Source organism: Podarcis gaigeae, assembly GCF_964106915.1.
Source record: "Podarcis gaigeae genome assembly, chromosome: 3".
Taxonomy (NCBI): domain Eukaryota; kingdom Metazoa; phylum Chordata; class Lepidosauria; order Squamata; family Lacertidae; genus Podarcis; species Podarcis gaigeae.
Genome location: NC_139680.1, coordinates 79,555,045 through 79,580,928, shown reverse-complemented (window position 1 = coordinate 79,580,928; position 25,884 = coordinate 79,555,045). Strand labels below are relative to the sequence as shown.

Below are 25,884 nucleotides of genomic sequence, written 5' to 3'. Positions count from 1 at the left end.
ACAAAAGAAGAGCCAGGGAGCAGGTTTTTTTAGGCCTATATTATGCTAAATCCTGCTGGAAAATAATTTAGGGGGAAATGGCAGTCAATTTGGGATAAGACTAAGAACTACAAAGTCACATGCCAAACAAATCTTGAACCACAGCAAATTTGGCAGCATCACTTAAAAAATAAAATAAGCAAATTATGCTTTAAACAAATACACAACAAAGAGGTCTAGTGTCTTTACAGTAACCACTGACAGTCAGATTAAGTCTAACTTTTGCCGGTTGTCCCCTGCGCTCCTGTGAAAAGGCTAACGGATCAGCAGAATACTTTGATTTATGTCATGTTGTAGAAGAGACTGAGCAATGTTAAAAACCATTGGGACTCTTAATATGGGAGATGCCAAGAAAATGGCCATGTTCCTTGTCTAACAGAGTTGTGAAGAGAGAAGTATCTTAAATTGAAGTAGTGCTCCTTATAACTTAACACAGCCATTGTAAGTAAATGGCACAAAGAACAGTAGCTCCTGTCAATTGGAATGAAAATTTATGACGAATTAGTACAAATCAAGGAGAATGGATAGGTGACACTAAATCACAACAATGCAACTCATGCAGCTGATAAAATGCAGAACACAGAATGTGCTGTGGTCTTTTTGTTAGTCTTCTTTGATAATATTTTTCACTATCTGTCCTTCTAGCTGTTTTGAATTTCCTTGGAAAGAAAAATGCCACAGAAAATTTAAAAACCAATAGAAGTAAATAATTTAGCATTTTCCACCATCCATGTTATGTCATTAAGCAACACAGAGAGAGCAGGTTCACACAAACGTGTCTCCGTAATTTGATTTCTCTACACTTGACTGGACACTTCATTAAAAACTGCCATGCAGATGATTTGTGTCGATATAAAACATCTGCCTGTTATGTAATGGCACATTCACCTATGCAAGCTATCACTTTCCTATGCCTGCTGCTCTAGAAGCGGCTGTGGTGGCAAGTGGCTTTTGCAGCCGCACAGGGGAATGAGGGAGGTCTGACAAAAGGCTTCAAGGTGCAGTCACTTGCTGCACCAATGCTAGGGAGAGGGTAGGACCAAGGTGGGCTACCTAAGCCCTTTCTGCCCGTGAACTCTTCATTCATTGGGCTACCGCCACTTCTGACCCTACAAGCAGTGCAGGAAGTGGCTGATTAGCATTTAGAGGACAGAGTAGGAATGTTTTGTTTGTCAGCTGATTGGCTTTGCTATCAGAAGTTTTCACCTACTCTGTGCTGATATGTGATGGTTGTATATAGTGGGTGGTAGTCATGAAATAGGTTAATTGGCCCCATTGGCAGGTAGGGGCAGGACGTTATGAGGTAGATAAGGTTTGGTGGCACCCTTAGGCACCTGGAAAGGTGTCTTGAGAAATGCCTTCAGGTTGGCCCCAAAGGTGTCTTGGGGTCAGAAGGTTTCTGTGCCCACATGCTTAATGCAGCTCCTGAATGGGGGGGGGATGTAAAGCATGATTTTGCTTATCACTATTGTGATAAAACATACAACTGAAAAACATGGAACACAAAAGGAATTGTAGTGCCAAACAAGATGACCAACCATACTTACAAGGAGCCATTGTTGTTTGTCATGAAAAGTGATTCTTGACAGGAGGTGGCTTGTAGTTTGGCAGGAACGTCACTCCCTTTTACATACTGACATTTGTGCTGAAATTTAAACTTCACAGAAAACAGGTAGTTGCCTGCCCATTGGGTTTCCTGCACATGACTAAAATGCCTAAGACATCATACCTGTTTTCAAAAGAACAGTTTTTGAGTTCTGTAATCATTATGCCTGCCCAACTGAAGAATTATGTAGCATGTAGGGAAATTATTCCAGATGGGAAATATAAACGTAGGATTTGACTAAAGTGGTTGCATAGGAGACTCATATAAGGCATTATAAAAGGCAGCTTTGCCAAGTTTCAAATGAAGTTTCTTTCTTATAGCACTGTTAATCACCATATAAACATCCCCAGTGGTATAAATCTCTCACTGGGGGCAAATTAAGGGAGTGGGAATGTTTCCAGTTTAATGAGTTTGATTTGGCTACTATATCATGGAATGTTCTAAGAAATTGGCTATAAACCAATTCAGTAAGAAACAGCCACGAAAAATAATCCAAACAACCTATAGACAAGTGAAAAATAGGTCCATTCCTTTAAACATACTTTTTGTGCCAGGAGAATGGACAGAAGTAATGGGAAGAGCAAGCAGAGGATGGACTGGCAGGGTTGGAAAGCTGGCAAACCCTGCAGATTGCTTCATTTAAAATAACAATCAAAGGATTAACTCTTGGTTTCTGTTTGCAACAACTCAGTAGGTTATAGTAAAACCTGTCCCTATTCAAAATATTCTACCAATGAACTTTACAGATATTTCACAGACTCATGTAATTGTGCTGTTGGAAGGCACCCCAAGGGTCATCTCCTGCAACCCCCTGCAATGAAGGAATCAAAGCTACGGAATACCTGACCATGGGCCAGCCAACATCTGTTTTTAAAAACCCAATGAAGGAGAGTCTAGCACCTTCTGAGGTAAGATCTGAGGTATATTTAATCAACCTCAACTCGCCTTTAGGTCAGCATACACTATTAAAAGAGACTAAATATAGAAATAGGGCATTGAATAATTTGTTGTGGCTATAACATGGAAAATCCTGCATCTCTAAAGCTGACCTTCAGGTGCAATCATTCTCGGTTGACAGTTTATTTCCCTTTGCTTTATTTGTTTCTGTTCCTTCATCCCAAATGGATTCCACTTGCAGACATACAAATAATGATTCCCTGTCCTCTGTGTTGCTACCCTTGAAAATCTTGTAAACTGTTCACATATCTTCTTTAGTCATTCTTTTTTTTCCAAAGCAAGGAAGCTTTAGTTCTTGTACTCATTGCTCATAAATCAATCAATCCCCTCAGACCTTTAATCATGCTTATTTCTCTCCTTTGAATCCTTTCCAATTTGTCAACATCATTCCTATTCAAACATACCCAGAAGGGAACACGATATTTTAGAAATGTTCTCCTGGCGCTGAAAAGAGAAAAATGGCTGCTTCACACAAATAAACTGAAGGTTTGATTCGAATATTTCAGCATTACTACGAATATCAAATGCAGATTTTGGAGAGTTGAAAAGTAACCTTGCAAGGCACAATGTATTCTCTAGCTTGTTTTCCACATGGCTGAGCTTTTGGAAGCAGTCAGAGAGGAGGGCGCCAGGTCTCAAGAGTTAGGTGCCATGTCAGGGGGTCAGAGTCAAGGGATCAAGCCAAGCAGCAGTGTAGCTAGCTGCTCAGGTGCTGGTGTGGTGCACGCATCCTGCAGCTGGGGGCAGGGCGAGCCGCCCATGCGGGTGGGGCGACTGCATGGAGCCTCTCCGCAGCCTCCCATCAGCTGCAGGGTGGCTGAGGGAGAAGCAGCAGGCAGACGCAAGCTCCACGCTGCCGTTTCAGGCAGCGCTGAGCCTGCAGGCGCCGAAGCCACCACATCACTCCCAGGAGAGACGCGTGGCTCAGGCATGCTGCAGGCCCCACGGTAAGTGCCGGCCCCCACGGTGAGGCACCTAGTGCCAGTCACATTTCATTGTGTTTGTTGACTGAACTAAAAAGTTTCATGAGCCCAATTTTTATTTTTTTATTTTTTAAACTCATATTTTTCTCATTTTGTCACACACCCCCCAGTGATGACACCCAGACCAGCCCACACCCGCCGCACCCCACTTCCTCCCCCACTGAAGCCAAGTGTCAGAGCAGAGGAGCAACATTAGGAGTCACAGAAGAAGAAAGAGAAAACCAAAGGATGCACCAAAAGGTCATAGAGCCAGGGAGAATACTTGTTTAACAAAATCTCAGCCCAAGTTAGAAGCATTTTCTGTGTCTTCCTGGAAGGGCTCAATAGTCGGTGTGGATAGGTGGGGCCGTTCAAAAGCCTGAGAACCCTACACTGTCTAGGGCAGCCTTTCTCAACCTGTGGGTCGCCAGATGTTGTTGAACTACAACTCCCATCATCCCTAGCTAGCAAGGCCAGAGCTCAGGGATGATGGGAGTTGTAGTCCAACAACATCTGGGGACCCACAGGTTGAGAACTGCTGGTCTAGGGAGATGCTCAAAACTGCAGTTCTGTGGCTCATCATATGGGCAGCTGTGAGGAGAGCCAAGTGCTTCTAGTGCACTGATAGCTACAACATCACATATTCTGTGACCCGACAAACCTCTTTCCAAGCACACAGGCGATAGCACAAGAGTAGTAAAGCAGTTTCCCCTCTTTTCATTTCTTTTCCTTAACTACATCTCCTGCCTGACATCATTTTTAACTCGGCAGAACTTCAAAGCATCATAGGATCAAATGTTACTCAAACAAAATGCCACTAGACATACAATTCTTCCTATGTATCCTGTTGGAATGGATTCTCTATGCACCTTCCTATGTGTAATAATGTTCCAACCAAGAGCCTGCAAGCAAATCCATCCACTTTCTAAGCTTGAACCACTTGGCTTGAACAGAAAGAGAAGGTACCTCACATACAGGGAGAGCCTGAACTTGGCCCCTGGGCCTGAGGTCCACCACCTCTTCTGTGCTGCAATCCATTTTTACAGAGTATTGCACCACAAGATGAAAAATACATGTCGTTCCTCTATAGTTTGCTTATAGAAATGCACCCCAATGTAGTCCCAAACCATGTTGACAGGTACTACTAGGGGTAAAAAATGCAAAAGGATTCAAATGCTTCTCCAGAATAAAGATTCATGCACTAGAATAAATTTAAACTGATGCTATTTAGTAAAGGATTCATAAATTCTTACACTTTTCTAAACGCATCTCTTGCATTCCAAAAGTCATTATGCTGTATAAAATGATTATTTCCAAAACAGCATTACCATGAATTATCACCATTGCTGCCTAGCAACGAGCATCTTTTCTTTTCTTTTTTTAACACTAAGCTGTATAAACTAGTATCTGGAATTTGTGCAAATGTGTATTCATTTGAGGACCGCAGAGACCCATTCATCTTAGAAATCAGACACAGATAATATAACACATTTAGAGAAACAAAGCAGCAGCAACCATTTCCACACATATCTTAGTAAAAATCTTCTCATTACTGCCTTAACTAAGTTCTGTAAAGCTTAGTTATGACAGACTGCATTTTTTAAAAATCTTCTCTTGAAGTCAGTGGGGATTTTTTTTTAGAGCTTGGTATAGAAACAATGGACCCTTTATTGATAAAGCTTCATGATGTAAATGTTTGTATTGGTTATACCTAGAGCAGGCTTCCTCGTTCATGTCAATAAATGAGGCAATGTACTGATTTGAAATGTGTGCAGGAAAAGTGAATCCTCTGAATATGAACCTCTAGGTTCCAAATCACGCCCAGACTCACTCCTTGGGGGTCCAAGCTCAACTCCTAACCACCCATGAGCCCTTCCTGCCCCCTCTCCTCCTCCGTTTCCTCACAGTGGCCACTTACATCTCACACACTGCAAAAAAACTGGCCGCAGATTTGCATAAAGTTTGCATATGTTAATTCATTGGGACAGATACAATTTTTGAAATAATGGTTATAATGAAACATAAATATAGTGCATCTCACCATAGTGCAGAGGACTGTGATGAGGTGACCTGTGTACCTCATCAGTTTGACGTCCAGGTGCTAAACTATTGGTGGCCAACTTCCAGACCCTTGATTCTTGATCCATAAATTAGTCTTGGACTGGGCAGTTTTCAAATAGAGGAGTTCTTCAAATAGAAGGCTGTCCTATGTGAAGGAGGATGAATAATGTTCTACTTTTCTCTGCCCCAAACCTGACCACTAGCAGTGGGAAGAGTGTGCAATGCAATCTCCCACTATTCCCAACGACCCTCAGTGGTGACACAAACGAGCCTTTGTGCCACAATTAGGGGAGTAATGGCCTTATCCTTCTTATTACGTCCAGGGAGTGTCTCCTCAGTTGTTTCTGTGCAGAGAGTTAGAGGGATTTTTTAAGAGGAGATATAGGCTCTTTGTGAGGCAAAAGTTAATCATCCAAGTTATTCTGCTTGAGTGCTAAAGGTCCTGTATCATTGTCCATATCGGGACACCTGGGTCTTTTTGCTCTTCTCATTTCTGGGATTCTTTGTATATCAACAGGGCCTTACTTTTGGGTCAAATGGTAGAGTTCCAGTCCAGATAGGTCTATAGCTAACTTGTGGGTGGCAAGGAGATAGAAAGGAGGCTAAAGAGATTAAAAAACCCCAAACCAAGCAGAATTTTCCTTTGATGTAGTCTCTTCAGCAATGGCAATTCTTCCTCTCCCCTCGGTTTGTTTAAAATATGTGAAAGGTTTAGGGGGATCAGAGGAGTTTAAAAGGGCTTTAAAAGATTAAAAGGTTGTGAAGGTTAAAAGTCCTTAAAATAAGTTCTAGCAGTGTGGAGATATAGCCAACAGGAAACCCAGGTTGTGGCTACAAGACAGTTGGGTTTCGTTAAAACTAATTTACAACGCTGGGGTGGCCGGAACAGATAGAACATATAAAATAACATTGCTTTCAACAAAAGAATAAAAAGGGAACAAGAAGGGGGGCAGCAAGGCAACCGCCCATCATCTTGTAATTAAAAGGAATTTTGCAAAGCTCTGATAAGCACGTCCTACCTTGGAGCCATCTTAGGAGCTGACATGAAAAAGCAACAAATCTCTCTCTCTCTCTCTCTCTCTCTCTATATATATATATAGATATATATGTTGTTGTTGTTGTTTAGTCATTTAATCGTGTCCGACTCTTCGTAGCCCCATGGACCAGAGCACTCCAGGCACTCCTGTCTTCCACTCCCTCCCGCAGTTTGGTCAAACTCATGTTGGTAGCTTCGAGAACACTGTCCAACCATCTCGTCCTCTGTCATCCCCTTCTCCTTGTGCCCTCAATCTTTCCCAACATCAGGGTCTTTCCCAGGGAGTCTTCTCTTCTCATGAGGTGGCCAAAGTATTGGAGCCTCAGCTTCACGATCTGCCCTTCCAGTGAGCACTCAGGGGCTGATTTCCTTAAGAATGGAGAGGTTGGATCTTCTTGCAGTCCATGGGACTCTCAAGAGTCTCCTCCAGCACCATAATTCAAATGCATCAATTCTTCGGTGATCAGCCTTCTTTATGGTCCAGCTCTCACTTCCATACATCACTACTGGGACAACCATAGCTTTAACTATACGGACCTTTGTTGGCAAGGTGATGTCTCTGCTTTTTAAGATGCTGTCTAGGCTTGTCATTGTTTTTCTCCCAAGAAGCAGGCGTCTTTTAATTTCGTGACTGCTGTCACCATCTGTAGTGATCATGGAGCCCAAGAAAGTAAAATCTCTCACCGCCTCCATTTCTTCCCCTTCTATTTGCCAGGAGATGATGGGACCAGTGGCCATATTCCCCATACTACATTCTACTCATGAAAAAACAAGCTGATTCCCAGACCATCCGCGGGCCGGATTGAGAAGGCGATTGGGCCGCATCCGGCCCATGGGCCTTAGGTTGCCTACCCTTGGTTTAGCGGGAAGACACTCCAATGAAAATTTCTGATACTATATTTCTGTGGGGGGGGGGGTATAGTATATGGATGTTTTAAGATGGTCTGTATCTGTAATGCCCAATAAAGGTTTGGAGAAAGAAAAGGTGACACAAATGTTTGCAACATTTTCATGGGGCTACAAGTGCAAAGAGTGTATAGGCCATAGCTGTCAACTTAGATTTGAAAATAAGGGACCAGCAGCCTTGAAAATAAGGGATCAATAGCCAAAATAAGGGACCTGCAGCCTCACCTGTTCCAGGCACTCCAGTCTTCCTGTCCTCCTGTAATCTGGTCAAACTCATGCTGGTAGCTTTGAGAACACTGTCCAACCAACTTTGTAAACAGAGGTTCAACTGAATAGAATCTGAATCACATGCACCACAAGGCCTATGCAGCCTCAACTTAAGATGGCTCCCCGGCCTGGCTTTGCACTGCAAAGTTTGCAGCAGCACGTGCAACAAAACGGCGTCCAGCATTCAAAAAACCCCTCAGCTTGCATTAACTAGCCACACACAGCCTCCCCCCCTCGCCACAAGATTGCCAGTCACCCACCATTTTAGTCAACCAGCTCCTTTCTTTTCCTCCATAAGTCAATCGAAGGAGCCTCCAAAACAAATTCAAAAGCCCCCCCTCCCACGAGATCTCCTTTCATTTCCCCCCACCATGTGCCCCCGCTCCAGACAGACCTTTTCGCTGGCAAGGGTGAGTGGGCCGTCGATGACGTATCCATCCGATTCTGATCCGAGCACTCAGCATAGGTATGTTCAACTTCTGAGCCCCTCTGAGCCAAAGGCAGAAAGCCCAGCCAGCAGCCAAATGAAGCCTCAAGGAAAACCACCGTCACCTCTCCGCTGGGAAGCGCTGAGCAAAGGCGAGTCCCCAGGCAACGCAGCCGATTTGATCAGCACAAGACATGAAAGCTCCACCCTCCAGTCATTCTTAGACTTCTTATTGGGTGAGCAACGCAGCCAAGCAACACAGTTGGAGCCTCCCTCCTCCCTGGCCGGCAGGGAGGGAGGGAGAGAAGCTGCTTCCTTTGAAATTTAAGGGACATCATTTAAGGGACATTTAAGGGACATCCATCAATAAGGGACAGCAGCGGGACATGGCGCTGGAATAAGGGACTGTCCCTTCAAATAAGGGACATTTGACAGCTATGGTATAGGCTCCAGTTAATGTAAAGCGCTTTGCAGGTTTCCCACCACTTCAGTGAAGTTGACACTGGGCACTGTATCTCAAGCTCTGTGTGCTCTAAAGTATATCCTTGGGACTGCTTCTATACGATGGCTAGCAAGCCATATGAGCAGGCCAAATGTTTCTTTTGGGAATAGATTCCGTAACAGCTCACTGAGAGAAAGCTTTGTGTTTCTTTTCATGAGATAGATGCAAACATGAACAAGTGTTCTGGCACTTGTATGTCTGCAGAAACCCAGAAGAAGTGTAGAATAACAGCTGTGAATCACAGCAACAAGAGATATGCCAGCATGAGGAGTGGAAGACATTTTGGGTGGTGCTTTTCTCCCTGTCCAGAAAAACAGCTGTTTACAACTTAAACAACATCAATGTTCTGATAGGTTTAGCCTAATTGTGTACGCCGCCCCCCCCCCTCTCTCTCTCTCACACACATTTTCTTCAGCCTGCCTTTATTCAGGCTCAAAGGGGGGAAAACATGCAGATATTACAGAGATGTTTCAACTGATATTATCAAAAGCCTAATCTAGAGGTATTGTTTTTAACTTCAAAGGGCTAGTGAAACCACAACATTTTGTTGTGTGGAATGATTTTATTTCTTATGCTACAAAAATAATACAATGTGACCCCATTTATCCCGAAAAGTATGTTCAATTTGGAAAATTAATAGTGGGCAAGATCATGAATAGAAATTATGATAAATGTTAACATATAATTTGGTACTAGTGGGGTTCAGTTCTTGTTATTACTGTTTTGAGGGTTTCATTACAGTTAAATGGTGTATAAACTTTATGAAATAAATAAATAAATAAGTAAATAAACAAATTAGCAATATGGGACTAGAAAAGGGTCTTCTGTTCAATATTCAATGTTATTATTCTGTATGTGCTGTTTGCTGTTTATAGCTTTGTATCATAAAAGTTGCATCAGCATTATAAGCAAAAAGATCAAATTTCTGCAGCAGCTCTGGCTGACAAACAAGATGAAGCAAATCTAGGCCCTGCAAATAAGCCAACAACATTTATGAAAAATTTGTATCCCACTGTCTCACACATACCTGTGTTTGTCATTTCACACTTGAAAGAAAAGAGACTCAGCTCTCTTCCGAATTATAAAAAGCTTCTACGGAATACCTAATCACCTGAAGGTGATCATTACTACTTATGGGCAAGCATCCAAAAGATTGTTGTATGAGACTAAGTAGATCTCTCTTGGTACTGGAAAGGCAAGTCTCCAAAATGAATCTTCTCCACTGCTTAGAATAGCTGACAGATAATATGCAACCACGTACTGCCCTATTGATTTTTATAATTATTTTCCCTGCCACTTCTTGAACAGAGCTGAAGATATTAATGAATATATTTTGGAACGATACACTGCTCTCCCCTCTAATGGCCTCTACAGCCTCAGCAGATGCTGTAACACTCCAACAGTTTGACTTTACCCCCAATGGCACACTCTTCCATTGTCTCTTGAGACCGACGGATGCCAACAATACAGAGAGAGAGAGAGAGAGCTGACACAGTGAGAGATCACTTACTTGTATGGAATGTGTTTGCTGCCATTGACTAGGGCTAGGATCACATTGCCCAGTGCAGACAATGAAAGACAAAGTCCAGAGCCTCCTTCACGATTTTTGCTGAGGGGTTTAACACAGCTGCCCAGGTCGATGAGGTGTAAGCGGCTACGGCCTCCTGACACTGTTAGAGAAGAAATGAGAGAGAGGGATATTAAGAGCCAGCTTTCTCATTCTCATAGGTTAATGTAAGTATGGTGTTGGAATATATAACTCTGGAATACGATATGTGGTTTCCTGGGAATAAGGCCCCTTGAAACCAATGGGTTTTAAGACTGGAGAGAGAGAGAGAGAGAGAGAGAAGAGAGAGAGAAATTAATGATCTTTATAACCTACTGAGTAGAGACAGCAAAAACAAAGAAGCCAGCATTAAAGCAATAACAAACATGAGAGTTAAATTCATTCCTCTCAACCCTTTCTTGTGACTAACCCAACTCCTCCATATGTAGGCAAGTGAAATTGCCTGTTGTTTTAATACAGTACTTCATTTTCCTCTGTTATTGCCTCTTTTAATATATGTGCTTGAATTCCACATATGCTTAAAAAAAAAGTAACGCAAGAGACACTACCTGATAAGACAGGCAGTTTTTAATTTTCGCTTCTTAAAAAGCTAAAGACCATTACCACTTGATATTCCTCAGTTCAAAAATGTCTGGCTTCTGAATATTTCATAAAAGTATTGTTGGAAATGCTGACACACTACTTAAAGAGGCCGGTGTTCAACGTGTTATATGCTCAGAAATAGAGTGCCATCTAATGTGAGCGTGAAAGGGCATTATTCAACGAATTTTCATGATTATAAATGTCATTATTTGTGTTCCGTATTCTCAAAAAGCATTTGAGAAATACTTAGAAATTTAATGTAGCTGATAAACTATATTTTGCTACCCATAGTTACTCCAAAGTACAAAAGAAAAAAAGGTATTGTAGATGTTAGGTTCACGGAAGCATGATGTTTTATTTATTAATTTTAAGAATTTATACACTGCTTAACATCATGGCCTCTAAGTGGGATACAGTAAGTTTACAAAAGATAAAATAAAGATAAAATCAATTTAAATTAACCATAAAATCTGAAAACTTGCTGAAAATCCTTGCTGAAATGAAAAAGGTCTTCCCAAAGTTCAACTGGGAGGGGGCCTGTCTGATCTCAGTCAGGAAGGACTACCACAAAATTGGGCCTACTATACTGAATACATATGAGCCACGTGTCTGAGGCATGAGGGTGGCCACTACCAGTGACTCCTCCAAATACCTCAATAACTGGGCAGGGATATAAGGAATCAGGCGGTTCTTAGTGTATCCTGGACAGAAGTTGTCAAGTGCTTTGTAAATTTATACAAGAACCTTGACCTTGATTTGGTAGCATACGGACTGTGAGTTCAAGGTTTTATACACCAGCATTGGTATGCCATCTTGAATATAAAGAGTTGTTTCCTTGGATTGCAGATTACAGAACATTGGCTGGGAGATTAGGCTTTGCTTATAATGTTAGTGGTCAATTTTGTAACGTCTAGCCCTGCCCTCAGACTACTAGATTCTCAATGAACTAATTGTTTTTGAGAGCATGGCGTGTAGTACAAATGTTGCAATTAAGTGAACATGCTACACTAAGAAATGGAAGTCAAAAAAATAACCCTGGGTGATATCCAAGGTTATTCTTAGTCTGAGTTCATTAATTAAGTCCATTATTTTCAGGTCTGCTTTGAGTATGACTTAAATTGGATATCACCCAATAACAGTTTTGAAGAATTGGCACCTATTTATTGATTGTTAGATAGATAAGATTCTGCTTCCAACCGTTCTACAACATTCTATTTATTTATTTATTTCAATTTTATACTAAAAAATGTTACTGAGCAGCATTTTAAAAAGAAATTAAGGGGGCCTAATCGCAACTAACTTTAGACTAGATCAGAGCTTATCTCAGGCTCTAGCCAGCTCAATAGGTCTCCCAGAGGGGGAATATGAATGCAACCCAGGGGGACTTTTCTTTGATATAATTTATCAAGCTTTGAGAAAATGATAGGATTTCTTCATTTAATTGCATTAGAAGTAATTACAAAGTGTGTGTACGCACACACACATAAAAAACATAGAAAATTACATGACTTTAATGGCAATCTTCTTAAAGTGGGCCATTCTCATTCCTAAAAGATTATGCATCCGTAGTCCTCCTTTTCCCTGAAGGGGGGAAAGTCAATAAGCCCATTGTGAGTTAAGTTCTGTCTGGCAATTCTATGTGAGTTATTACTGTAATGCATACAAAAAAAGATTTCAGTTGCATGATATGTTTGGACACTTTGATTCATGTACATTGTATGTGTACTATGATACTGTATTTATATTTATGTTGGGTGTTATTCAACCGATTTATAAAAATCAGCAGGTCTACCCTGTGTATGACTAATGCTGGCTATCACCCATGCATGTATGTATTTGTACTGGATAATTTTCTGAATCAAAAACAATCCAAAGGACTATTAACAACAAAAATATTCATTCAAATTCCTATTAGAGGGCATCAGACATAGCAATTCAAACTGACATAATACAAAAATTGCTAACCTTTGGGATTAAATGGTTCAGTCATTTAATGATACCCATAAAGGAAATAGTGGCTTTTCAAGTTCCCGAGTGAATAAGGAAGCCACCCTTGGTGGTAAGAGAGCGGATTTCATTTATTAGATCTACTGAATTAATGCCCCTATTTTAATGCTGCCAGAAGAGAGATGCCTTTGGTTGTGCTTTTAGTTTTGGCACAGTCAAGTAGTCGTCTGGGAGACAGGCAGCAGGTCGCAAACAAGTAAACAGAGGAAAGGGGAGGCAGTTGCAGGGCAGGGAGAAAAGTTTTTCAGTTGGAGAAGAGTTACTTAGCCTTATGAGCCAATGCAGAGTTTGGAGGTTTATTGGGTAAAGTGACACGTCTGAACAGACATTTCATGACATAGTGTGGCCACAGTGGTTCATGTATTGGAAACACTAGACTGCTGATGGGGGTGGACTGTCACCAGCCCATGACTCTGGTACTTGAAAGCTTACACTACAAGGCCAGGTTCAAGGATATATATTGTATTAATTGATCCCTTATAGCCCTGGATGATCACTGACATCTTTGCAGGAGTCAGTACCAGTGCCCTGCTCCATGGCTCAGGTGCATAGCTCGTATTCACCAGGAGCTGTGCATTCAGCATTGTGACCCAGTTTTATGGAACTGCCTTGCATATGCATAAGTGGACATTTACAAGGGTGCCACTGGAGATGCATAGTCATTAAAACAACAACAGTATATGCATATCTTAGAAAAAGATAGGGAAACAGTGGAACTTACTTCCCCCTTTTCCACTCTTCTCCATTCGGTACTGGTAGATGTGCAGAGTGAAGAGCATATGGGAATTCTTGTGATCTTCCTCCCGGCAATCTTGCTGGCTGCTACGACGTGAGGCAATGGCTGCATCAAGGAAGAAGGCAGCTTTCTCTGCAGTAGGAGCTCGGAGTTCACTTTGATTCTGCAACTGCAAGGCAACCGACAGGATACAAACCACATAAAATGTGCTTATTGAGATCCAGTACTGGCAAGGTATTTTTGCTCTATAAGACTCACTTTTTCCCTCCTAAAAAGTAAGGGGAAATGTGTGTGCGTCTTATGGAGTGAATGCAGGCTGCGCAGCTATCCCAGAAGCCAGAACAGCAAGTGGTTTCACTGCACAGCGATCCCTCTTGTTGTTCTGGCTTCTGAGATTCAGAATATTTTTTTTCTTGTTTTCCTCCTCCAAAAACTAGGTGCGTCTTGTGGTCTGGTGCGTCTTATAGAGCGAAAAATACGGTACTTTCTGTTAGCACCACCAAAATACAGCATGCTCTAGATTAGGGAACATCCTGCTTTGCAGAACATCTCTGGCAAAAGAGAATCCCCATAGTGGAATGCCTCCACATGAACAAAACCCCAAAAACGAAGAAGCAAGGTGTTTCACTCTAGATCTGTGATACTGAACCTGGTGTCCTCCTTTGGATCTGGTTTCTGTTTCTCAGACCCAGTTAGGCTGGTTTTAGTCACTGACACTTTAGCTTCCATCTGCCTTCAAGGTTACCATCAAGCAAGCCTACCTCCACACTTCCCTGTTCTTTTCAGTAAATATGTTGAGAGGCTGGATGTCTTGTAACGGACAATATAAGACTCCCCCGACCCTTAACAGTTGCTTTGCAGATCTGCTTTCTCAAAACCTTCTGCCAAGTCCAAACTAGGTGTGATAGTAAACACATGGTTCCTGCTTAAAATGACAGCTGTGGATATAATTTCTATTTCCCCTGAGATCAATCAATCCTGCTTTCCTCTATCCCTGCTGCACATCATTTGCTGTCCCTTATGCAGAGTGGGGAAACATGGAGCATCATAATGTCAGGACATGTGTATGTTCTGTTAGAACAGAAGTGGAAAACCTGTGGCGGTTGAGATGTTGCTAGACGACAACTCCCAACACCCATGACCATTGGCCATGCTCAAGATCATCTCCATCCCTAATCAGAATTCTAACTTGTCCTCTAACTTTGGTGTGTTTCAAACAAGACTGCTTAGTTATCACACATGCTTGCCAATAAACTGAAGTCTGAGGTGTGGTAAAAGGGGCAACTTTAGATTTTCTGCAGGCACTGAAGAAAGCTTTGAACGATTTTTTGGCATGATTCTCTACGGACTGCACAAGTTAACTGAAACCCTGAATGAAGTCTGTGTGGCCCTTTGTGTTTTCAGGATTTCTGACTATAATTCATGTTTACTTTCTCTCTTCCTCTTTTGCTGGAAATCTCTCCAACACATTCAGTGCAAGGTAAAATCCCACACCATAAGGGCAGTAGTCACTGTATGCTCAGAACAGTAGGTATTTTGTTTCAGATGTGAGGACTACAAGGAACTCCTGCCAGCAAGGGTGCCTAGAGGATTTAGCCATAATTTAAAGGAGGGGCAGGGAGTCAAACGGCTACTGCAGCTCATGTATCTTTCAACATGGCCAGGAAGTGTTGTGTTGTTTTTTTAAACCAGTTGGGTGTTCCTATCCGAAGAACACTGGGAGTTGTTCTTGGCTTGGCCAGGGCTCCCATTCACAGCTTGGCAGCAATTAATAAGTAGCTATTAATACTTCCTACAACATTACTAAGCCTAGTACTATAAATAATGTAGTTTGTGAAGATATAAACAGCCATATTATTGGCCTCCAGCTATTTGTGCAATATTGTAAATATTTTAGTGTGTTGTTATACATTGGAGAAATTATTATAGGAAGGAGACAAATTTTGTTTGATCTGAATCCTTTCACATTTTATAGCAAACAGAGGTCTCTGCTCAACATCAAGTTATGCCAAAGGCGCAAATATTTAGGCCAGGAGAGCAGATGGCCCCTGCAGCTGCAGGTCATAAAGTTTCTTGTGTGCCTGAGAGTAAACACTTCCAAGTCAGAAAAAGTTTGTGCTTAGAGTTGTTGGGTGTGGTTTTTTTAAAAATTGAACCCATTGTAGTAAAAACATGACACCACTTGGTATATGTCATAGCTTAAAAGAGTTTTGTATTCACCTGCATGCCACAAATTGGGTCCTCACAAAGGTAGACCCCAGGAGACTGGCCGTCTTGTAAGCTGCCTGTTGCCACCTCTGACAGCAAGTCTCTCAGGTTTTCTTCTTTTCCCCACACTTCCACTGCTGAGATTCGGACAGAGAACCGGGCTCCTGTCTTCTCTTTCCGTTCATTAATCAACTTAAACAGCCAGGATATGGCACAAGGGATTATGCCAAGGTTCTGCATGGAATCATCCTTTCCAATCATCGTGTAGGATTTTCCTGTTTGGAATGGAGTAGAGAAAAGGAAGATAATGACTGCAAACAGAAAATGTGAAGGAAGGAACCCTATGAGTGATCTTACAATATTGCACATCCTGATCTGCAATAATGTGTTGTTCAGTGGTATTCACAACTGTGTCCAGTCAATGGTTGCCCAACATCACTTCTCCCCTCTCCTCCCCCCCCCCATGCATGGTTCATGCCCTCTCCAAATCTGCTCCTAAGGGTTGGGGGACCACCTAGAACAGATTTAGGGTACATGCAGGGGAAGGAAGGCGCAGAACTTTATGTTGAGCAAGGGGAAATCCTTGCACTGATTGAACAAGAGACTTAGCACTATGTTGGATTCCGCCCTTTGATTTGGAATACACTTGAAAAGTAGTTGTAGCTATTGAATGGATATTCTATTAACTTTTCAATTTCCTTTTTGTACCTCAGTCTTCTGTTGGTAAAACTGGGCATGATACAACCTACTTTTAATTGTAAAACTGCAAGTAAGGCTCACTGCTTTCATTTTCATGTATAGGAAATATGAATCAGCATACAAACAGAGTCCATCCACATAAAATTTACAATCCCAAGTTAAGTAATACTAGAGATAAAATTTCCGAATAGTATATCCATTCAAGTGGTAGACCTTTGGAATGCTGTCAACCATGACAATGAGAAGGTTTTGAAATAATATTCTTTTAAGCTGATTGATCTGTAAGTGCAGTTTTTATTATCTTCATTATCTTGAATGGATTATCTTGAATGGATACCATTTTCTCAAACTAATACTGGCCACTAGTGTTCAACCATAAGCACCCCATGGAATTTAAAAGTGGCTAATTCCTTCATCTAATCATCATGATTTTAAACCATTATTATAAAACAATGGTGAGGAGCAAGTGGGGTGGAGAATGACACATCCCCCCACCCTGGTCACTGTTAAGTATTCAGGGAATACATCAAAATCACAGGAAGTACAAGAGTGACTGATATATTGAAGGAAACAAGATACAGGAGGTTATAGCTGACAAATTCCTTCTATATTGTCCTTTGAATATGAAACTTACTAACCTAGTTTGGTATGTCCAAAGCAAAATACACATCCATCAGCACCGTTCACCACAGACTGGATCACTTCAGCTACCGTTCCTGCACATACTTCGGCCTGTTATAATGGGGAAGAAGATTATATATTCATGAGGAAATGTGAATATAAATGGGATTATCAATATCTTGCTTAAAGAAAACTAGGTTAGATTTGTTGTTGTTAATAACAGTTTATACGTTTCAATGCTATTTTTATCTATATACTTGAAACAATTTTTGTTATAATAGTTTAACAAAATCTCTAGGAAAGATATGATGAGGGTTAAAACAGCTTCAAACCAGGAGATGGCTGGTTTCTGCTAAACCTCCCCCCTGCCCCACTGCAAAAAATTATCAGCAACAGAATATTTTCCTATCTCCTACCTCATTTTTATGATGTAGATTTTTTTAGATACTACATTACAGTTGGGGGCAGGTATTTTACAGAAAAGATCATAGCCTTCTCATTATGACTATCACTACTAATGTGAACAGATAAATTAGGAAGCATTATAAGACTGCAAAACTGAGGGATGCTTGAGTTACATGCTCAAACAGATGGCCAAGGAGAAAGAAGGTTGTCTACGGACAGAAAGGATCCTGTCATGCTGATATCAATGGACACAAGGATATCAAAGGACATTTTCCTTTGAGTGCACAAGGAAAGTTCTGGTAGCTATGAACCACAAAACCTAGCAGGTAGGCTGAAACCTGAAGCGGTTGAATTTTACATACTGATATTGATTTGTTTTGCTCCATACACACACATTCCGACACACTTGTTTCAGACTAGACATTTTGAATTGGGTAAGGTTTTAACATTTACTATATACACTACAAAAGAAATTCATTCTCGACCTGATATTAATATATAATGAAGCTTCTGAATAACAGTAATGCAATTCTTTGAACATTATCCCCATCACAGTTTGCCTACCTGAGATGCGTCTTGAGGGAAAACGGCATCAAACGCAAACATCTTGGGTGGCACTTGACTGCTCCTTTTTTGGAAGGCATTCTGGCCTCCACAGGACAATGGGTCATACAGAGTAATTTGCTTCTTACGAGGATCAACCTTTAAGAAGGAGCTGGATTCAGAGGAGTCCCTGGCCAAGGTAGAACAAATGCGGACCATGACCTTCACCTATAAGCAAACAAAGGGTAGGGGCAGGGAAGGAGAAATCCCACACATATCATTAGGCTATATATACATATATCAGCAAACAACTATAATTAGACTCTTGAGTACTTTGTATGAAAGTGATAAAATACAAAATTTTGGATGCAGGCTGGTTTGGAACAAAATTTTGGTAAATGAATGTTTCTTGTGATATCACGCATTGCACTCACTCCAGTGAGATCACCAATGTATCTAATGAGTGAAGCACTGCCCTCATGCTCAGTTTCCTTCATGCGCCCTCAGTGATGCATCAAATAACCAATTTGATTCGCAATGTACCACTGTGATGTCATTCATAATGAGGTTCCAAATTGGCTGAGATTGCCAGGTGACTTATCCATGGAGAAAGAAGTAACAGACAGGAAGAAAAACTGTACTGAACAGGAATTTTTATTTTTTAAAAAGCTGAATTTTCATACACTCAATGCTTTTTCAAAGAATGCAATCCTATACTCACTCACTAGAGAGTAAGTTCCTTTGAACTCAGTGTATAGGGTTGAACTGTTAAGACAAATTTGTACCACTCTTAAATAGTCATTTTCAACCAAAAATGGAAACTGGAGAATATTCAATGCAAGCGTTATTTCCAGTAAGTGGCCCTATCAGCTTGTGTTGCATTTGTTTTGCATCAAGGGAGGGGGAAATCCCCCAAACTCTTTTTCGATAGGTGTACCTTCTGCAACAAATGCTGTAGAAAATAAGATTGAATAGCTCCTCTTAATCTCTTTGGTTCACTACCATGTGAGATCAAAATATATCCCTCTTGCTGGGATTTATTAATACATTAGAAGACAGGTCACACCAAGAGGATTGTTTAAAAGAAATCCATGCAGTATATTCGCTTGGGGTTTTTGTTTTTTGTTTCTTCTTCATATATGAAGCCAACAAAATCCCACATTGTCACATGGGAAGCTTTCTCTTGGCACCGGTTTGCGTAAGGCTCATTGAATTTTATGAGATGTCTTTAAATGTTTTATGTTTCTTGTTATTGATCCCAGCAGAGTTACACCTGGGTTATACCACAAAGCAGAACTCAATCTATAATTCTTAATATTTCTGATCTTTTCAGTCCTCAAGCCCCATCAAGAATTTTGAAGTCCACTCTCAGTCCACTTAGGCTACTGTCTTGGTGTAGGAATATATTAAGCATATCAGAAATGGAGGCTTCAGTGATCTCAGTCAGCAGTATTTGCAGCTCTAACCCGCACTGCAAAATTTCATTTTGGGTTTATATAGTTGCTTATGTGATACATAAGGCTGGAGCACTTTCATTTTGAGCAGTGTGTCTTTGTGAACTACTTGTCCCATCAGTCATTTTGGCACATTTTATTGGACATGCATTGCATGGGGAGGGGGCTGGCAGGAGTCCACTTTCCATAGAGACAGAGGCAGAGGCAGAGCTATCAAGCTATATTAGCAGTCTATCAATGTAATGGCAATTGCTGACTATAGGAACAGACTTATTGGAGGTTAATGAAGAGTAGGCTTTGTAATTCCTCATTGCCACTGCTTTAAATAACAGAAAGGAGCATAAATTTGTGCTGAGAGCAGCCGCAAAATTGAATGGTGCAATAAAATCTATATCTTCTTATGACTTACATACATTTTCACACAAAAGAAGCTTGTTCCAAAGGAGTGGGAAATGAACATCATAAACAAATACCGGTAGATACTGGAATCTTATTTCTTTATCTTCACTTTGATGTCATTCAGTCGGTAGAGTTCAAGGTATCCATAATTTTGCCAGCACAATTAGGATGAACATATGGGGAAATGTGAGTGTTCATTTTTTAGACTGCATTTTTTAACCCTCTGCATGCCAAGCAGACTACTGAGCTGTAGCCCTTGGTTGTAAAAGATGCACCTGGTGCAAATCCTCCCTTTATTTCAACTCTTCTTCATCACAAAGCCTACACCTTCAAAGTGATCAGCCTGTTCTAGAGCAATAGCTTTCTTCGCATGCTCAAGGGCAATATGTTCAAGTTCTTCATTTAAAAGCAGCAGCAGCAACAACAACAACAACAACCCAACAGTTGGTTAAGTTTTGAAAAGGGAAATCAGAGGGCAGGATCAAGGGTGTTAGGACCCATACTTAGGGTCAGATGAAGCAACAGAGGGCCAAGTGATAATTCCAATCTCCATGGTGTTGATTCCTGCATATCAAGCTGCTGTTAAAGAAGTAGCAATAGGCTACGACCTTTATAAATGTCAGTTGGCAACCATATCCTCTCCTCAACCCACAAAATGCTTTCACACATTCATGATTACATGCAAAAGCAGCATCTGTCTAAAGCCTATCTCCATGTTCTGAAGCGACAGTGATAAAATTGGTACAGTACTATGAAGTAGGTACACCCAGAGAGTGTGTTGATGGGTTGTTGTTTTTCTTTCACTTCTCTTTTCTATAAAAATGGAAATAAAAACTGGTCGCCCTTTTGAAAGGTCGGTGACCCTTGGGTCTTTGTAATACCTTCAAAACATTTCAGAAAAGGTAATTATGCTGTAATTCTTTTACAATTATCATTCACTTGGTGCTTTAATGCATCATTCTCTTTCTTGCTTTTCATAAAAAGTTCATGGCCTTAAAGCATTTCAAAATACACTGGAGGGAGAAAACAGATGTAAACACATTCAAACACTAAGATATTCACTCTTGCAACTTCATCTGCTTGAATTCCATTGCTACTTATCATGAACAAAATTTATTATGCTTCTTCAGATAATAGTCTTTTAGAACACTTGAAAACATGAAATCATAAGATAATCAAAAGTTGTGTAAAAAAAGAAACCCATGAACTGCAGTGTCACAAGTTCCAGTAACAGCCAGATTACAAGAGTAGGGGCTGCGACAAAAGTATGTATTAACACAATATTCCTTTTAACACATAAGGCACATGGTCCTCACACAAGTTTTTAAATATCAGCTATGTCTTAACTCTGACCACCAGGAATGTGGAAAGGTATCAAAAATCTTTGAGTAAAAAAGAAAAAAGAAAGACTGAGATAATTAGTTCCTCTCTTACATCTGGCAAGTGTCAAATTAGTTCCATTAAATTCTGCCCTGAGCCTTAGGCAATTGACACAAAATATACAAGAGTATTAAAATTCACCTAGGGATTTCCCTACTATTATAATGTTTGCATAGCCTATCCCCTGGCATGAAACCAAATGATCACCACAATGTATATAGCTCTCCCTGGTCTCATAGAAAACACAATATTTTTTACACCAGTACTATTAAATTCTTCTTAGGGTGTTCACCTGGCAAACAACTACAGTAGTGTGACGTGGGTGGCAGTGTGTGAAGGAGTAAAGAGAGCATTTTCATCACCAGAAATGCTTGCATTCGAATGATCATATGAGAATGGCACCACATACACAGCCAACAGAGCTTCATCCCCTCTGGTGTGGCAGAGCTCAAGTTACCAGCTTTATGCTGAGTCTGACCACTGACTGAGTCATCTGTTCCAGTGCTGTGCAATGTGACAGTGGGTTGGCTGCTATTTACTACAGCTGCCAGAGACCACAGCCTGCAAGTGTCCCAGGAAAGCCAGAACATCCTGTGTTTTTTTCTGCGAGAGCATGGCAGCCATTTTGAATGCGGTGATCTTGTGCATTTCCCCCCATGATCTCATGCAGGTCACGTGACTCGTGTGGGAGCATGGACGGGAAGACGTCCATCCCAGTTTTAGGACTCAACATGTTGGAGGGTATGAGAGACTGAAACTGGGACATGCTGAATAAAAATAATGAATGTTTAACTATCAGGAGAATGGTGGGGGGAAATCAATACATGGATATCTCTTCCTCTCAAGCATGCTAGGTTGGGCAGGGCCAAAGGCAAAAGTGGGCAGATTAACAGATTTGACTCTTACCTTTGTATGGTAAAATGTGTTCAAGACATAAGAAAGTCAGAGGTTTCTATACACACACAAATGCTACTCCATCCTACATTGTGGCAAGGAAGAGGTATTGTCACAGTTAAACACTCAAGGAGGGGAAGGAGTATTGTCACAGTTAAACACTCAAGGAGGGGAAGGAGTATTGTCACAGTTAAACACTCAAGGAGGGGAAGGAGTATGGTCATTGATGGGTGTGGCCTGGAGACACGTTGTGGTCTAGTTTAAAGAGCCAGAAAAAAGAGGTATTGCAGGCCACATTTGCTCCCCAGGCCTGAGATTCTCCACCCGTTGTAGAGAAATGCCTGATGCTCTCAAAGGAAGGCCTTTGGCTTTTCGCTCTGCAGATGTGAGCCAATCAAGGCCTAAATTAAGACCCTACTATCCAGTTACTGCAACTCTTAGGTTCTTCGTTGAGCTGTTAGCTGTAGAGTAGGGTCTTAAACGAGATGGTTGGATAGTGTTCTCGAAGCTACCAGAATGAGTTTGACCAACCTGCGGGAGGTAGTGGAAGACAGAAGTGCCTGGTGTGCTCTGGTCCATGGGGTCACGAAGAGTCATATATGACTAAACGACTAAACAACAACAACAACAGGGTCTTAAATTATGCCTTGATTGGCTCACATCCACCGAGTTAAAATGAATCCAAAAATTAACCTCTTCTGGTCGGAGGCAAAGAAATTCTGGACTCAAAATTTATCTGAAAAGAACTAGCTGCAATAGTTAGAATTAGCTACACATGTACCGACTGAGCTGGGAATGAAGTACTAGAGTCCTTATAGCGCAAGTGGGGGAAAGCATATTTTTGAGTGCTCACCTCTCTCTAAAGCAGCAATGGGGAAAGTGTAGCCAGTTGTTGTTGGGACTCCAAATCCCATCAGTGCCAGACAGCATGGTCAACAGTAAGGGATGATGGAAATTACAGTCCAGCAATGTCTATTTGGCCAAGGGTTCCCCATCCCTTCTCTAAAAGTGGGGGAAAGGAAACACCCACCTCCAAGTGGAAAACTGCCAAAATCAGGAGTTGATTTTAATGGAGGTGAGCATTCAAATGCAGCATTTTCCATTTGTAGCCTGAAGTTGTACACAGTCCATTCTACTGCACATTTTCTTCAGTGTGTAGACTAAAACATATTAGGGATTGTATACTGGCAAGTTTTAGTGCGCTCCCTCTTTCTATATCCTGCACTTCTTCACCCATTTGAAATATTTTGAACTGAAAGGTCTGTGGAATTCATTTCACCCCACAGACTGTAGGCTCCAGTGCAAAGGGCCAGAAAAGCCCAAAAGGCCATTCTCAAGACTATCTTGCCTGCATACACAGAACTGATATGTCTGCAGAGTTGGCTGTTGTGAACTGGCAGCCAAAAAACAGGATTCACTCTTTTAATTTTTTCTTGATGCTTCCAAACCTCCACATCCTATTCCAAAATGTTTTAAAATAGCACTGTGAAGGAGCCGTTATATTAAAATCAGTCTGGTTGAATGAGAATTTTAATTTGGGTAGGTGGAAGAAACAATGATAAATCTCTACTCAGCTATTCCACTGCAGCATGAGGAAGGCAAAGGATATTGAGGCTCTGCATAGGGAGCAGAGTATCCTACTCAAGTGTTGTTACTTACACCCATATAGTTTCCATGATTACATGCAAAAGAAGGCTTCCAGGTCTTCATATGATAGTCTATGCAGCAAAGGAAATAATGAGTACCGATGCAATCAGATAAGGATTCTTTAAAACTAAAATGGAATGAGGTGGCAAATTACAATTTAAGACAGACAGATTTGTAAGAGTATGTTCCAAGCTGAAGAACGAAGGATGGTAATCATATTCACTCAATAAAAGGAGGCTGATTCAGGGGATTGAGAGGTGGGGGGGAGATGTAGGAGTTCGCTAGATGGAAAGCAAATCTGTTGTCTAGACCAATAAACATCTGTCAAGAAGAACACAGGCAGGAGGACAGAACTGCTGTTGGGTTTCAATATAAATCCAAAGGGGTGGCATTACCATAAAGGTAGCAAACATGTATATATACAGGATTGTGGCTCTTGAAGTGGAACAGTCTTAAGATGATGTTCAGTAAAGAGCAATGAGATTTTTAAAAAACAATGCCTGGATTGGATTTTTTCCCCATAAGGAAAAGCAATTCTGTATTTATATCAGAACAAGGCTCAAATATAGATATTAAGCTTAACCACACTTGCCTTTTGCCCCACTCTTTCCAAGTGTAGGGTGTTTTTTTTTTACTCTGAGCTTTCCCTGTGAAAACCCACTCTTTAAAGCTGAATCGGAGCAAACGTCAATTCAGGTTTTCTGCAGATTGACATTTGCTCCGAATTGAGGTTCAAAGTGTGCGGTTTTTGTAGGGAAAGCTCCAGAGCAAAAAGAAACCACCTTGGATGCAAAACTTTAAAACACCTGGAAAGAGCACAGGAAAAGTACAGTGGTTCCCCGCAAGATGAATGCCTCGCAAGACGAGAAACCCGCTAGACGAAAGGGTTTTCCGTTTTTCGATGCGCTTCGCAAGATGAATTTCCCTATGGACTTGCTTCGCACGACGAAAACATCTTGCGAGTCTTGCGATTTTTTTTGCTTCCCCCCCTTTTTCTAAGCCGCTAAGCCGCTAATAGCCTTTTAGCCGCTAAGCCGCTAAGCCTTTAATAGCCGCTAAGCCGCTAATAGCGCTAATCCACTAATAGGGTTGCTTTGCAAGACGAAAAAACCGCTAGACGAAGAGACTCGCGGAACGGATTATTTTCGTCTTGCAAGGCACCACTGTAAATCTGGATAAGTCCTAAATTGCATATAAAACAAGTCCATTAAAACAGTTGCAAAATAAAACAGTTCTGACGATCAGCTTGCTAGACCAAAACAGGGACCAAGTGAACTGTTAGGGACTTCCCCTGCGTGTGAAGACAGGCTCTGGTGGATTGAGCGGATGAGATTTAGTGTGGGTCCAATGGTCAAGATGGCAGTAGTGAGAAGTGTGGGGCAGATGGGCAGATGGGCTTGTCAACCTGATAAGGTAGCCCAGCTAGGAGAATGAAAACTCTGCTGCCTTATGAGAAAGGCCTCAGGACTAAACCCCCAGGGAAAAAATTCTACTGCTGCTTTGTGGGACATCTCCAGGAAAAGAAAAGGGTAAGGAGTAAACCCTACACAAATCCCGAGTGGAGTCCTTAAGACAGTTGGATAGCACCTTGTATGTCTCCTTCCAACAACTCCTGCAGCCAAGCTGGTGCCAAATGTATTGCTCTGCTTTCCTTTCGGCCACATCAGCAAGGCTGAGAAGAGGGTCTTATCATCTGGGGACCTTCATACCCTAGGGTTACCATACGCCCAGAATTTCCCAGACATATCCAGAATACTACAGTCAGAAGCAGTGTCCAGGTGGACCTCCATACACACTGCCCAGGCTTACATCCTGGAGAGGTCACCTCAGTGCTGCAAACACAGCAGCAGTTACAAGTTACTGGTTGCTGCAGCCACAGCAGGCGCTGTGATTCTCCAGTGGTTTGGCTTCATTCCTGGAGGCACGCTCCATTGTCTCTCGAGGCAGACAGATGCCAACAATGTCCTGGGAATTTACAG

At 41.5% G+C, this 25,884-nt stretch overlaps 1 protein-coding gene across 5 annotated transcripts in view; it reads right to left on the bottom strand.

Moving 5' to 3' along the window:
- KIF26B (kinesin family member 26B) overlaps positions 1–25,884 on the bottom strand; it is a 278,191-nt gene that overhangs the window by 52,564 nt on the left and 199,743 nt on the right. For all 5 annotated transcript variants that reach the window (XM_083731982.1, XM_083731983.1, XM_083731985.1 and 2 more), the window contains 5 exons: positions 18,153–18,359; positions 17,201–17,294; positions 15,876–16,138; positions 13,641–13,824; positions 10,274–10,433 (listed from right to left, as the gene is read on the bottom strand). In XM_083731982.1, the coding sequence (XP_083588108.1) occupies positions 10,274–10,433; positions 13,641–13,824; positions 15,876–16,138; positions 17,201–17,294; positions 18,153–18,359 (908 nt within the window). The remainder of the gene's footprint in view (positions 1–10,273; positions 10,434–13,640; positions 13,825–15,875; positions 16,139–17,200; positions 17,295–18,152; positions 18,360–25,884) is intronic.